Source organism: Hemitrygon akajei, chromosome 6 (assembly GCF_048418815.1).
Source record: "Hemitrygon akajei chromosome 6, sHemAka1.3, whole genome shotgun sequence".
Taxonomy (NCBI): Eukaryota; Metazoa; Chordata; class Chondrichthyes; order Myliobatiformes; family Dasyatidae; genus Hemitrygon; species Hemitrygon akajei.
The window spans coordinates 101,520,294-101,533,837 of record NC_133129.1 but is presented as its reverse complement, the minus strand read 5'-3'; the positions used below and the strand labels follow the sequence as shown (position 1 = coordinate 101,533,837).

General features: G+C 46.0%; 1 protein-coding gene across 1 annotated transcript in view; it reads left to right on the top strand.

Moving 5' to 3' along the window:
- Nucleotides 1–10,162, top strand: part of LOC140729827 (polyunsaturated fatty acid 5-lipoxygenase-like) — a 56,313-nt gene extending 46,151 nt beyond the window's left edge. Inside the window, exons 10-14 of the mRNA XM_073050039.1 lie at nucleotides 1,776–1,945; nucleotides 4,911–5,032; nucleotides 6,781–6,881; nucleotides 8,252–8,422; nucleotides 9,345–10,162. Coding sequence (XP_072906140.1) covers nucleotides 1,776–1,945; nucleotides 4,911–5,032; nucleotides 6,781–6,881; nucleotides 8,252–8,422; nucleotides 9,345–9,524 — 744 coding nt within the window. The 3' untranslated portion in view covers nucleotides 9,525–10,162. The remainder of the gene's footprint in view (nucleotides 1–1,775; nucleotides 1,946–4,910; nucleotides 5,033–6,780; nucleotides 6,882–8,251; nucleotides 8,423–9,344) is intronic.
- The last annotated feature ends 3,382 nt before the right edge of the window (nucleotides 10,163–13,544 follow it).

Here is a 13,544-nt window from a genome sequence, read left to right as displayed (position 1 = left end):
TTCTCTGGCTGGTCCTACCGGTGCAAACTCATACTTGTCTGTATTAAATCCCATCTGCCATTTTCCAGCTGGTCCAGGTCCCACCCCAAGCTTTGATAATCTTCCTCGCTGTTCACTACACCCCCAGTCTTGGTGTCATCTGCAAATTTGTTGATCCACTTTACCACATTATCATCCAGATCATTGATATAGATGACTAACAACAAAGAACCCAGCACCAATCCCCACGGTACTCCACTAGTCACAGGCCTCCAGTCAGAGAGGTAAACCATCTGCTTCCACTCTCTGGCTTTTGCCACAAAGCCAATGTCTACTCCAATTTACTACCTCATCTTGAATGCCGAGCGACTGAACCTTTTTGACAAGCCTCCATGTGGGACCTTGTCAAATGCCCTGCTAAAGTCCATGTAGACAACATCCACTGCCTTACCTGCATTCACTTTCCTAGTAGTTTCCTCGAAAAACTCTATAAGATTGGTTAGACATGACCAACCATGCACAAAGCCATGCTGACTATCCTTTATCAGTCCATGTCTATCCAAACCCCTGTAATCTGCATACGTTCCAGGAAGCTGATGTCGCTTTGCTTCACTTTTATAAGCTCTGTGACTGTCTCCTGAGTAGACACAAATGCAAAAATATAATTTAACATCTCCCCCATCTCTTTAGCTTCCATACATGGATAACCATTCTGATCTTCCACAGGACCAATTTTATCCCTTGCAATCCTTTTGCTCTGAACATATCTGTAGAATCCCTTAGGATTCTCCTTCACCTTGTCTGGTAGCACAATCCAATGCTCTCTTTTAGCCCTCCTGATTCCTTTTTTAAGTGTTCTCTGTATTTCCTATACCCCATAAGCACCTCATTTATTCCTAGTTGCCAATACCTGCAATGCACTTTCGTTTGTTTCTTAACCAGGGCCTCAATACCTCTTGAAACCCAAGGTTCCCTACACTTGTTATCTTTACTGTTTATTCTGATAGGCATAAAGCTTTGTACTCTCAAAATTTCACTTTTGAAGGTCTCCCACCTACCAAGTGCAGCTTTGCTAGAAAGCAGCCTGTCCCGATCCACACTTGCCAGATAATTTCTGATACCATCAAAATCAACGGTTTCAACATAGAACTTCTGAAAGTCCATTTACTGTTTCCTCATTCATGACAAGGTGTCCCAGGGGGCGTGTTTAGAAAATGCCTCTTCACACTCCCACTGCTCAATGTCTTGCAGGTAGAGGTAGGGCAATGAGTGGGCTTCGGTAACAGGTCTCCCAGTGTCTGCTACCAGGTACTGTGTTCCGCATGTGTTCAAAGGATGCTCCCGGAGAGTTCCTGTAGTGTTCTGCACCGGTATGGGCAGCAGGTCTTCAGCTGGACAGGAGACTCTGCAGATGCTGGAAATCCAGAGCAACAGACACAAAATGCTGGAGGAACTCAGGAGGCCAGGCAGAGCATCTATCGAGGGGGATAAAGATTAGACGTTTCAGGCAAAGACACTTAATCAGCACTGGAAATGAAGGGGCAAGAAGCCAGGATAAGAAGCTCTCACCTGGTCTCACCTGTCACCTGCCATCTTGTAGTCATTCCCCTCCCCCACCTTACTCTGCATTCTTCCCACTTCCTTTCCCAGTCTGATGAAGGGTTTTCACCTGATTATTGTTTATTCCCCTCCATAGATGCTGTGGGTTACTCTGGGTTTCAGCTACTTTGGTTCCTGGCTGACTCATTCCCCTCCCAGTGTCGTGCCAGGTCAAACACTCCGATCTGTCATTCCAGGCTTTTTCTACGGGAGGAACGGCCAAACTGAAAATCCTGCAGCGTGCTCTGGCGAACACGACCTACTCATCTCTGTGCCTCCCGGACAATGTAGCCTCTCGAAGAGTGGACAAGATCCCCAACTACTATTACAGAGATGACGCTCTGAAGATCTGGCACGCCATCAACAAGTGAGAGAGTCTATCGCTAAATGTTCTCCCTCTCCGATATCTCTCCCATTTTACACAGCACTGGCCATTAAATCCCTCATGGGAAAGGAACACAGGTCACTCCACTGGGCACCAATGTCACAGCTTCCATCACCATCATGGATGATAACTGGAGCTCTCCACGTAGGAGGTGCTGGGACCACTTACCAGGAGTTCCCCGGTGTGGGCAGGCAGCCACTTTATCACAGTGCCTCTGTAGAGTTACTATGAATGGTGTTAACAACAGGGAGGAGGAGGATGATGGTGCCAGAGGTTGGAGCATCAAACAGTACAGTTCAGAAACAGGCCATTCGGCCGTCATCTCTGTGCTGACCACAATAGAAAGTTACCCATAAGAACATTAGAGTATAAAATAGGAGCAGAAGTAGGCCATTCCATCATCACTGATTTATGTTCCCTCTCAATCACATTCTTCTATCTTCTCCCTTTATGACTGACACCCTTACTAATGAGGAACCAATCAATCTCGGCTTGAAATAAAGTACATTCTGGTTAACTGGGACACATCAGGAACAGTACATTTTGGCCCAATTAAGCAGCTGTTTCATCGAAATAGTTAAAAAGGTAGAAAAATGATAAACTTCTATATAACTAAGAAATTATATATGTAAATAAAACAGAAAAAAATTAGAACATTACAGCATTATAAACCTGTGTCTTAGTTCCTGATTGTTTTCGATGGTGGAATCTGTCCAGTGTATGTAAGCTGTCACAATCTTTTGATTGACTGTGATTGATTAAATTCAGTGCAAGCACCTAGTGCAGACTCTAAACTCCCTTCAAATAATGCTGTCGATGATTTTATCACATAATTCTTCAATTTCATTGTAACCTTCAAAGTGATTGCCAATACATTTCAATTATTTGTAGTACATAACCTGTTGACAAACTGAAATCATTTCATATGCACTTCCAGCTGTTTCTGGCATCTCCAAGTCTGAATGTTTGAAATCGCAGAGAGCAACACAATTCTGAATTGTCTTACTGATTATTTCTCACCAACTGTCAGTGACAAAATCCATTGCTTGTTGAACAGAAACACAAGCAACTGACACTATTTAAAAACCATTTGCTCTAAGTACGGTGGAGTGTCTAACAGTCAGAAAATTCCAGGTGACAGATGTGAGTTACAAGCTGTTTGGCAACAGCCTCCTGTCCCAATTAACTAGCAGATTGTCCCAAATAAATGGAGGGAATCCTGGTTATTTTCTCTATTAGTTTTTGTTTTTCAAGAAATAAGCAGCTGCCTCGATTAACCGATGGCTCAATTAACCAGAATCCAATGACGTGGCCTTGCCAACTGTCTGTGGCATTGAATTCCACAGATTCACCATTTGACACTCAGTATAAAAACTGTCAAGTCAGGTTGCAGCTGCATCTCATTTTGATTAGCAGAACATCACCAGGGGTGCAAGTCTGCCATCTGCCCTCTTTACCACCTGTTACATCTTTCGGGTAGCTGTAGACTTGCACCCCCCCTCCCCCACGATCCGTCTGCCCCTCACCATGCTCCCGTGGATCCTGCCCTTCAATGTGAATGGCCAGGAGGCCTATTCTGCCCTCCTCTGTAATGTGTTTATTAATGTACTGATGACGGCTGGGGGACTCCACTCAGCGGCTGGTTGTGCTTGTGGGATAACCACCCCTCACCCACACAAACTGTGCAGCTGTTCACAGCTGGACTTGACAGCTGCTGAACCCCGACACCTTATCCTGCACCCAGAACCCTTCACCAGCCAGCTGGTCAGTGCTCACTATCTACGTCAGATTCACAAAAACATCGACCAAGCCCTCTCGGGGTAAACTGCTCCAAACGATGAAGGCATGTGGGGGCAGATGTGAACGGTGGGAGTGTGTGATGCGGAACTGGTGTTCTTCTGGCATCAGTGCTGGGAGCTCTGTTATCAAGTCAGAGTGTTGTGGCAGAGAGTCCCTTTGGCCCATCTAGTCCATTCTACCTTGATTTCTGTCTCATCCCATCCAACTGCACCTGGATACCTGCCCTCATATCCCTCCCATCCGTCCCTGTCCAAATTTCTGTCAAAGATATTGCAATCAAGCTGACATTCACCACGTCACGAGCAGCTCATTCCCCACTCACACTGCCCTCTAAGTGAAGAAATTCCCTCTCACGTTCCCTTTAAATATTTCACCTTTAACCCATGACCTCTATTTCTGATCGCAGCCCTCAGTGGAAAAACAAACCTACTTCCATTAATTGTAGCTCTGACTCTCAAATTTTGTACACCTCTATCAAATCTTCCCTCATTTTCCTACACTTCAGGAAATAAAGTCCCAACCAGTTCAACCTTTCCCTATAACCAAAGTCTTCCTATTCACAGTAAAATCCTTGTAAATGTCTCCTGCTCTGATTTGGGCAAAGATGTCAGTGTTTTTGTAATTGTCCTGAAATTCTCTGCACTACCCTTCAGCTCTCTCCACACTGCTCTGTGCCTCCCTCTGGGGGGAAATTCACCGTCTGAATGTCATCTGATTTTCAATTCCAGGAAAGTGATGTCCCAACCTGCGCGACCAGCAACAACTCGACCATCCTGCCCGACCACTTCCGTAGTGGCCCTTCCCTTCCTCATCCCCTTCTCTCCCACCCTCCCTCCCTCCTACCTCACACCTGTGTTCACTTCAAAACTCTCTCCTTCACTTACTTCCTCACACACTTCCTCCAACCCACTCACAATCTCTCCCTCTCCATCACTCTCATCCCCACTCCTTTCCTCCCTCTCCCACCCTTCCTGTTTCACTCCATTCATTGTCTCTCTCCCTCTGTCCCTCTCTCCCTAAATCACTCCTTTCATTGTCCCCTCACTCACATCCTCTCTCCAGTATTGTTTGTCGGTTTTCTGGTGTTAAACCAGTGCGGCCTCGGTTTCTCCTCCATTTCCAGCAGTTTGCTCTCCTTCTCTCAAAGGTTCGTGGCAAACATCATTGACATTTACTACAAGAGCGATGAATCCGTCCAGGAGGATGAGGAAATTCATGAATGGGCAAAGGAAATCTTCACTGAAGGATTCCTGGCTGAACAATCCTCAGGTTCCACTTCCAATTATCTGAATGATCTCCCTATCACTGTGCACTGTCTTCACCCCTCTTGATTTAATAAATTATGTATTGTGTGTCTTCTGCTCTGGGCCTACTGTCGGTTCACTGATTATGGGCAGCACACTGATCTCGGATTGTTATTGCGTCCTGGGACTCGGAATACTGACCCTCGGGTGACTGGTGAGGCCCGCGCGGAACTGGTGGACTCTGACACAGATGGAGGGAGCAGGGTTCTGGTGGGGTTGGGAGTACGTAATTTGCGTGTTACAGCCCGATGCAGTAAGCCAAGGTTCTGAGTGCTGTCCTATCAGGGCCAGAAGTTCAGAGGAGTTGGTGGGACGTTATCTTACAGTTGTGCAAGACTTTGGCGAGGTGCTTTGGGAATATTGTGTTCAGTTTTCCTCGTCCTGCAATACAAAACATGCCATTAATCTGGGAAGAATGCAGAGGAGATTTACAGAGATGTTGCCTGGTCTTGAGGGACTGAGTTATGAGAAGTTGAACAGGTTGTGTCTTTTTTATTGACGCATAATAGAATGTGTTACTTCATATTTATTGTGATTGCCAGCAAGGAAATAAATATGCTGGCATATATTTACTTAGAACTTTGAATGATGGGAGTACTTATAGAGCCGTCTAAAGGTGTAAAGAGGTTTTTGTGCAGTCGTTTTCACAGAGTGGGAGAGCAAGAACTAGAGAACATTGGTTTAAGGTGAAAGGGGAAAGATTTAAGAGCGACCCGAGGGGCAACTTCTTTGCCCCGAGTGTGGCCCATATGTGGAATGAGATGACAGAGGGAGTGGTTGAGGTAGGTATAGTGACAACCTTTAAAAAGCAATTGGACAAGTATGGATAGGAATGGTTTAGAGTGATAAAAGAAGGCAAGTGGAACTAGCATCAATGGGAATATTGGATATCATCCATTAGTTGGACTGAACAGCCTGTTTCTGTTCTGTGTGCCTGTATGACTCTGACATTAGAAGTCACGGGATCAGAATTAATCCACTGAGTCTGCTCACCATTGCATTGAGACTGATTTACTATTCCTCACAAACCCATTCTCCTGTCTTCATAGCATTTGACACCATCACTAATCAAGAGTCTATCAATCTCTGCTTTAAATGAACCCAAATGACTTGACCTCCACATCTGTCTGTGGCAATGTATTCCACTGAATCACCACCCTCTGGCTCAAGAAATCCCGTGTTCTCTGTTCGAAAGGGACGTCTTGTTCTGATCCACTGCCCTTTGGTCCTAGATTCCCCCAGTTTAGGAAACATATTCTCCATGTCTTCTCTATCTAGCCCCCAACCCCATTCTTGTAACCTCCAGCAGGTTCAGGCCCAGAGCAATCAAACGCTCCTCATACATGAACCCCTGCATCCCTGGGATCATTTTCTCGAACTACCTTTGGTCTCTTTCCAATGCCAGCACACCCTTTCTCAGATAAATGGTTCAGAACTGCTCACAATATGAGGTGAGGCTTGGTGTTATTTTCTAGACTGATAAAGTTGGAGGACTTTGGTTAATGTTTGTTTAGTAGTCCTCGAAACACAGGGACATGGACAGAGCAGTGTGAGGACCTCCACTCCCCGAACACTTTGACGGAGCAGAGGAAAGATTATTGGTGGGACAGGACCGTGAGATGACGCGCTCATGTCCACACATTGCGTACTCTGTGCTGAGTGATTGTTTGTCTCCCGTTAATTTCACTGATGGCTTCAATATTCTCTCTTTAGGTTTCCCCACGTCATTCTCCACCAAGGGCGATCTCGTCAAGTACCTGACCATGGTCATATTCACTTGTTCTGCCCAGCACTCTGCAGTGAATGTCGGACAGGTCAGCTCAGGTTTCATTGAATTTACACTCCACTGCATCAAGTAGAGCATGACTGGTCAGAAACAGACCTCACACAAACAGAGACATTCCGAGCAGTGTCTGGTGACTGAACACAATTTTCAGACCGTTAAGAATTCAGTCTGAGCTGGATATTACTCAGTAACGCACACAAGTAGCTGCAGGAACTCAACAGGTCAGATGCATCCACCAAGGGGAATAAACAGTTAACATTTCAGGCCGAGTCCTTTCATCAGGACTGGAAAGAAAGCTGACAGAGACCGGAATTAGATGCTGGGGGAAGGGAAAATAGTACAAGGTGCCAGGAGACAGGTGAGGATAGGTGACTGGGAGAGAGAGGAGAGCTGAACTGAGAAGCTGGGAGCAGATAGATAAAAGGTAAAGGGCTGGAGAAGAAGTCAATCACAGTGGAAAAGAAATAAGGAGACATACCTATCAAGAGGGAAGAGATGGGCAGTTGAGAAGGAGGGATTATAGGGGAGAGGATTTCTCAACCGTTTACTCCCAGCAGTCCTCTCCCTCACCAAAACGTCATTCCCTGCTCAATCAAAGCAATCAGAATGATGGGATGCACAGGAGCTCTCTTCTCTGATCCCAATCGTAGCATACAGTAAATAAGGCCATTCAGTCCATAATGCTCTGCTAGCCAAGAGTGTGGCTGACCATAATTTTATTACCAGTTTCCAACTGTTCTTTGCAGGAACTAATGTAATCTTTGGTTTCACAATTCCAAACACATTACATTCTGCCGTGGCTCAACAGGATTCATATGAGAAGCAATTTAAATGACTCTTGTTTATCTTTCCCCATTTCTAGCTCCATCCAAACTCCCAAGGTTATCCTGCTGAGCCAGATATTTCAGATGGTTCCCCAATCAAATATTTCTGGTATGATGACATGAAGATTGGTGGAGTTGTGGATAGTGTAGTAGATTGTCACGGGTTGAAAAGGACATTGACAGAATGCAGACCTTAGCTGAAAAGAGGCAGATAGAATTTAATCCAGAAATGTATGAAGTGATTCACTTTGGAAGGATCGATTTGAAGCAAAATACAAGTAGTGCGGAGGAACTGATGGATCTTAGGAGTAATGGAGGGTGAGATGTGTCTTAATGATAGTATAGGAGATTGTGAAAGACAATAAGGTATTTGATTGTGAGCTTTCACAGTAGAACAGAGAAGTACAATAGAATCAATTACAGTCTGTATGCTGAATGTGTGGCAAAGGGCCTATGCTACGATGCCATGTTCTGTTCCATGTTCTATGCACTTAGGTTGCTGTTACGAGACCGTGGTACAGCAAAACCTCAGGTAAGAGTAAGCATTGTATCTAACACCTGACTTATTTCACAGTTTGACTGGGGATCCTGGGTCCCAAACAGTCCTTCGACCATGCAGAAACCAGCACCCACAGAAAAGGGGAAAGTCACTGAGGAAGACATCTTAAACACTTTGCCGACGAAAAGTGCCTCGGTGCTGGTGCTTGCGACCATCCATCTGCTCAGTCGATCAGCTCCCTCTGAAGTAAGTAGTATAACACCAAAGGACCATAAGACACCTAGACGCCAACTCTGAGATGATGCCTTTCAATTACATGATGTCATTAAACTGGGAAGAGTGAAAAAGAGATTGAGTCTCTGGAGTTATAAGGAGAGGTTGGGCAGGTTAAGACTTTACTCCAGGAGTGTTGGAGACTGATGGGTGACCATATGGAGCTGTATATGATCATCAGGGGAACAGGTAGGTTACAGTCTTGCTCCCAGGGAAAGGAAACTAAAGACAAGGCACAGGTTTAAGGTGAGAGGGGAAAGTTTAGGGACAGAGCTTAGGGACATCTTCTGCACAGAGGGCTTGGAACAAGCTGCCAGACGACGTGGTTGAGGCAGGAACAATAACGATGGTTAAGGGACATCAGGACAGGCCCATGGACAAGTAAGTTTTAGAGGAACATGGGGAAATGGGATTAGCTTAGTTGGCATGGACCAGTTGATCTGAAGAGTCTGTTGCTGCACTCAGTTTTACTAATGGAAAAGAATATGGAACGCGATCTGTGTGGAGGGAGACCTGACTTACCTCAACTTGTAGTGAGTCAAGCCAAGGCTACCCATACATCACCAATGCTGCCGTTGTAAACACCACGTGGCCCGAGCACAGCTCCACCGTATGGAACAGCAAGGGAAGGGTCCGAGGGATTTTTATTCACATCAGTCATGGGGTGAAGGAAGCAGCCAACAGTCTACGTGGAGAGATCAGTGTCCATCGCACCAAGTCAGGATATGGAGAGGGGTATCAGGAAGTGTGTGTGTGTGTGTGTGTGTGTGTGTGTGTGTGTGTGTGTGTGTGTGTGTGTGTGTGTGTGTGTGTGTGTGTGTGTGTGTGTGTGTGTGTGAGTGATTACTGATTATTACCCCCATCCTTCAGGAATAAATCTCTCTACTTCCCGCAGACAAGCTTGGGTACGTACATGGAACAACGCTTCATTGAACCGGAAGCTAAGGAATGCATCGAGAAGTTCCAGAAAGAACTCGTGTACATCGAGAATGAGATAAAGAAGCGCAATGAGGGTCTTGAGCTGAAGTATGCGTACCTTATGCCAAGCGTCATCGAGAACAGTGTGGCGATATGAAGGCCCATCCCACCACTGGCCATTGCTTCCTCTGTGCTTTATGCTTTGGGGTCAGATGAGAATTCAAGCTGCAAATTTCTATAGCGCTTATTGCCGAACTGACTCCACTTCTTCCTTCCTACCTTCCTCTCTCTGACCTGGATGAGGCAGATTTGACACCTACATCTCCTCAATGAATGCCAAGTCCCCTAATTCGCAATTGCCAGTGAGGGATCCTCCTCGAGACAGAATCCTCATCCAATGAACCTCTTCTGCATCCTCTCTAAAGCCTCCAAACCCTTGTAGTAACAGGGTGATCGGAACTGCTCCTGATACTCCGAGAGTGACCTTACCAAACTTTACTATGGTGCATATTACACTCGTGTACGCAGTGCACTGATCAATAAAGGCAAATGTGCTGTACGCCTTCTCCACCACCCTCTCCACTTGCACAGCAACTTGCAGCTATGGACTTGGACCCCAAGATCACTCTGGACATCTCTTCCCCCATCCCTCTTTCAGAACTGCGCATCATTTTCAGCTTTTTTTGTTATGGCTTCCAATTTCCAGCATATGCAGATTGCTGTGGGTGGCTTTCTGGCAGTGTTCTACCTGAACTTTGCACTCCGGGACTGCTGGGTTTCGCGCTGAATGTGATCATAAGGAGATTGCAATAAATGTGATCGATAAAACTCTGTGTCATTACAATTCTGAAAACTCTGAATGGTGCTTGGGTTACAAACTACCCTCTAAAGTTACTAAGTCATAGAACACCACAGCACACAAACATGCCCTTTGGCCCATTTAAACGTACAGTGAAATATGTTGCTTGCATCACCATCCAAGAAATTGCTGGGGGAAGCCAGTAAGTGTCGCCATGCTTCCAGCACCAACATAGCTTGGAGACAACTTACTAACCCTAACCTGTACATCTTGGGAATCTGATGGAAACCAGAGCACCCAGAGGAAACTGCAGAGGTCATAAAGGGAACGTACAAACTCAGTACACACAGTGGTGGAATTGAACACCAGAGACTGGCAATGTAGAGCATTCTGATGACAACTACACTGTTGTGCCATGAGGTAGATGTGGTATATACCTAATGGCAGTGGTGGGATTCGAACCCATGCCCCCATGGAAACAGGAAGGCACACTACCAACAGAATCCAGGCTTGAAGGGAATTTGGGGAATATTACATTATTCAGTAGGTTTCATCGAACAGTCCCCATTGAAGTCACCAATCGAGTGGGGGGAGCCTCAGTATGACTGGGAAAGGCAACACCCTGGCTGTTTTCCTGGTTTTAAACTGTCTAACCTCAGATGTTAATCGACAGTGCTCTGTACAATTGAAAATCCCATATGAAGAATTCAGTTGGAATTTAACCTGATCAGAATGTGTGTACAGTTTCCTTATTTTGTTCACTTAAAGAAGTCTGTCCACGAGAGAGAAAGTCCAGCATAGTCCCTGGAGCTATGGCTTGTGTTGTGGGGTCTTAAAGGTCGTGGCAGAAGAGATGGCTGTAATTTGCCAAAATACTCTGGATTCTGCAGAAGACATGGAGGAATGGAAGACTGCAGATGTAACACAGGAAAAAGTGCCGGGCTTGTGGGATAAATGCTGAAGTGGCTCCTATAGACTACACTGTGACAGCGGGGTGGTGGTCCCACTCGATGCTCAGCTGCAACACTCATGGGTACACAGTGAATTCTGCTTAATTGGGACTCATCGAGCCAAGAACATCTTGGCATAATTAAGCGATGGCCCAGTTGTGCTGGGAAGCTGGAGCACCCAGAGGAAACCCACGGTCACGTGGAAGGAACATACAAAGTTGCTCAGAGAGGACACCGGAATTGAACTGCGATGCCCCAAGCTGTTATAACATTGCAGTAATCACTAAGCTCCCATCACTGACCCACCTCCCTACAGGGGAGGGGCCCATCCATCCTCCCAAAGGGCAACATCTTACATGTCTATACTAATTTCCATCTACCATTTTTCAGCTGATATTTCCAGCTAGTCCAGATTTCGTTGCAAGCTTTGCTAGACTGTCCACTACAGTTCCAGCCTTGGTATCATCGACAAATTTGTTGATACAGTTTATCACATTATCATCCAGATCGTTGATATAGATGACAAATAACTACAGACATTGCACCAATCTCTATGGCACCTCCCCTACTGCCACTCAACTGCCCTGTCCTCAGCCTTATCGCTCCAATTCCTGCACCTCCCCCCCCCCCCCCCCGCAATTTGCTTAACCCCTCCTCATCAGCTCGAGTATCCTGCCTGCAACAATATTGGACCCCTCGGGTTCACATGTAACAAACACATCCTTCATTGTACAAGTCATCCTGTATCTTCCCAGAAGAGATCCCAATGATCCAAAACTCTGAAAGCCTGCTCCCCGCAAACGTTCTTCAGCCACACATTCATCCGCCAAATCATCCTATTCTTACCCTAAGTGGCACGTGGCACAGACAGCAAGGCAGGGGTTACGACCCTGGTGGTCCTCCTTTTCAGATTTCTACCTATGTCTGCCCTTCGGGACCTCCTCCCCTTTCCTACCTACGTCACTGATACCAACACGTACCATGACTTCTGGCTGTTCACTCCTCCCTCCCCTTCAGAATGGCGTGAACCCAATCCGAGACATCTTTGACCGATACACCTGGGAAGTAACGCATGATGCAGGTGTCTCTTTCAGGTACACGGAATATCGTGTCTACTCCTCTAACTGGGGAATTCCCTATCACTACTGCACCCCTCTTTTTCTCTGAGCCACAGAGACAGATTCAGTGCCAGAGACCCAGCCGCTCCATCTTCCCTCTGGTAGGTCGTCCCCTCTAACAACACCCAAACCGTACTCTAATTTTCAAAGAGAACGGTTACTGGGGTACTCTGCACTGGCTGCCTACTCCCTTGCCCTCTCCTGACAGTAAACCAGGGACCTGCCTCCTACAACTTAAGGTGACTACCTCCCTGTAGCTCCCACTATCGCCTCCTTATTCTCCAATATGAGCCGACAGTTATCGAGCAGCAGCTCTGATTCCCAAACACTGGTCTCTAAGGACCTGCACCTCAATGTGCTTTCATTGTGCAGACGTAGTTATCAGGGAGTCTCCCACATTTTCCATATTTCACACAAGGAACATATCACAACTATTCTCAGTGAACAAACTATGTACTCATGGGGGAGGTGGGGGGGAGGGAACTTCCAGGAACTTTCTTATTTACTTACAAAGGGCCTCTGCCTGTGCTTCCTAAGCCTGTTCTCACCTAAAATGTTGAGCTAAATCTAGACCACGCTAATAACGCCCCACTCACACAATGGCCACTCCGCTTACTCTTCCTTTCTTTGTATTGGCCCCGAGCTGATTGCCGTCCACCAAGAAAAATAGTAGTGGGGTAGTCTAAGACCAGAGGGCAAACCTCACGATGCAAGGATGTTCCTTTAGAACTGTGATGAAGAGGAATTTATTTAGCCACAGTATGGTGAATTCAGTGCCACAATCGTCTGTTGAGGACAAGTCATTGCATATATTAATGACGGTGTTTGATAAGTTCTTGATTGGTAAGGGGGTTAACGGTTACAGGGAGAATGTATGAGGATGAGATTGAACAAAATGAACCTTAATTGAATGGCACAGGTGACCTGATGGGCCGAATAGTCTCATTCTGTTCCTACATTTCGTAGCCAAATTAGACAATAATAAACCAAGTTTGGTAAGGCTTTCTGTTAGTCCCACCCGTCACTTTGCTTCACCAACTCCAAATACTTGCCCAGTTCTCCTTTAATGAAACAGCTCCTTGCTTTTTATCAGGGAAAACATTCCAGTAAATGGCAACTCTCTGTGTGTTTTGTTTCTTTGTGTCACGACACGCACCCAACCGCGCCAGTATCCAGGATTTAAACTCTCAGACTCTCCAGAATAGGGATAACTGGCGTGGCCCTTTAAAGAATCATATCTGGCCGCTGATAGAGGTTGATGTATTGATGCCAGGATTTTAATATTTAAAGAGAACCTGAACTCCAGACAG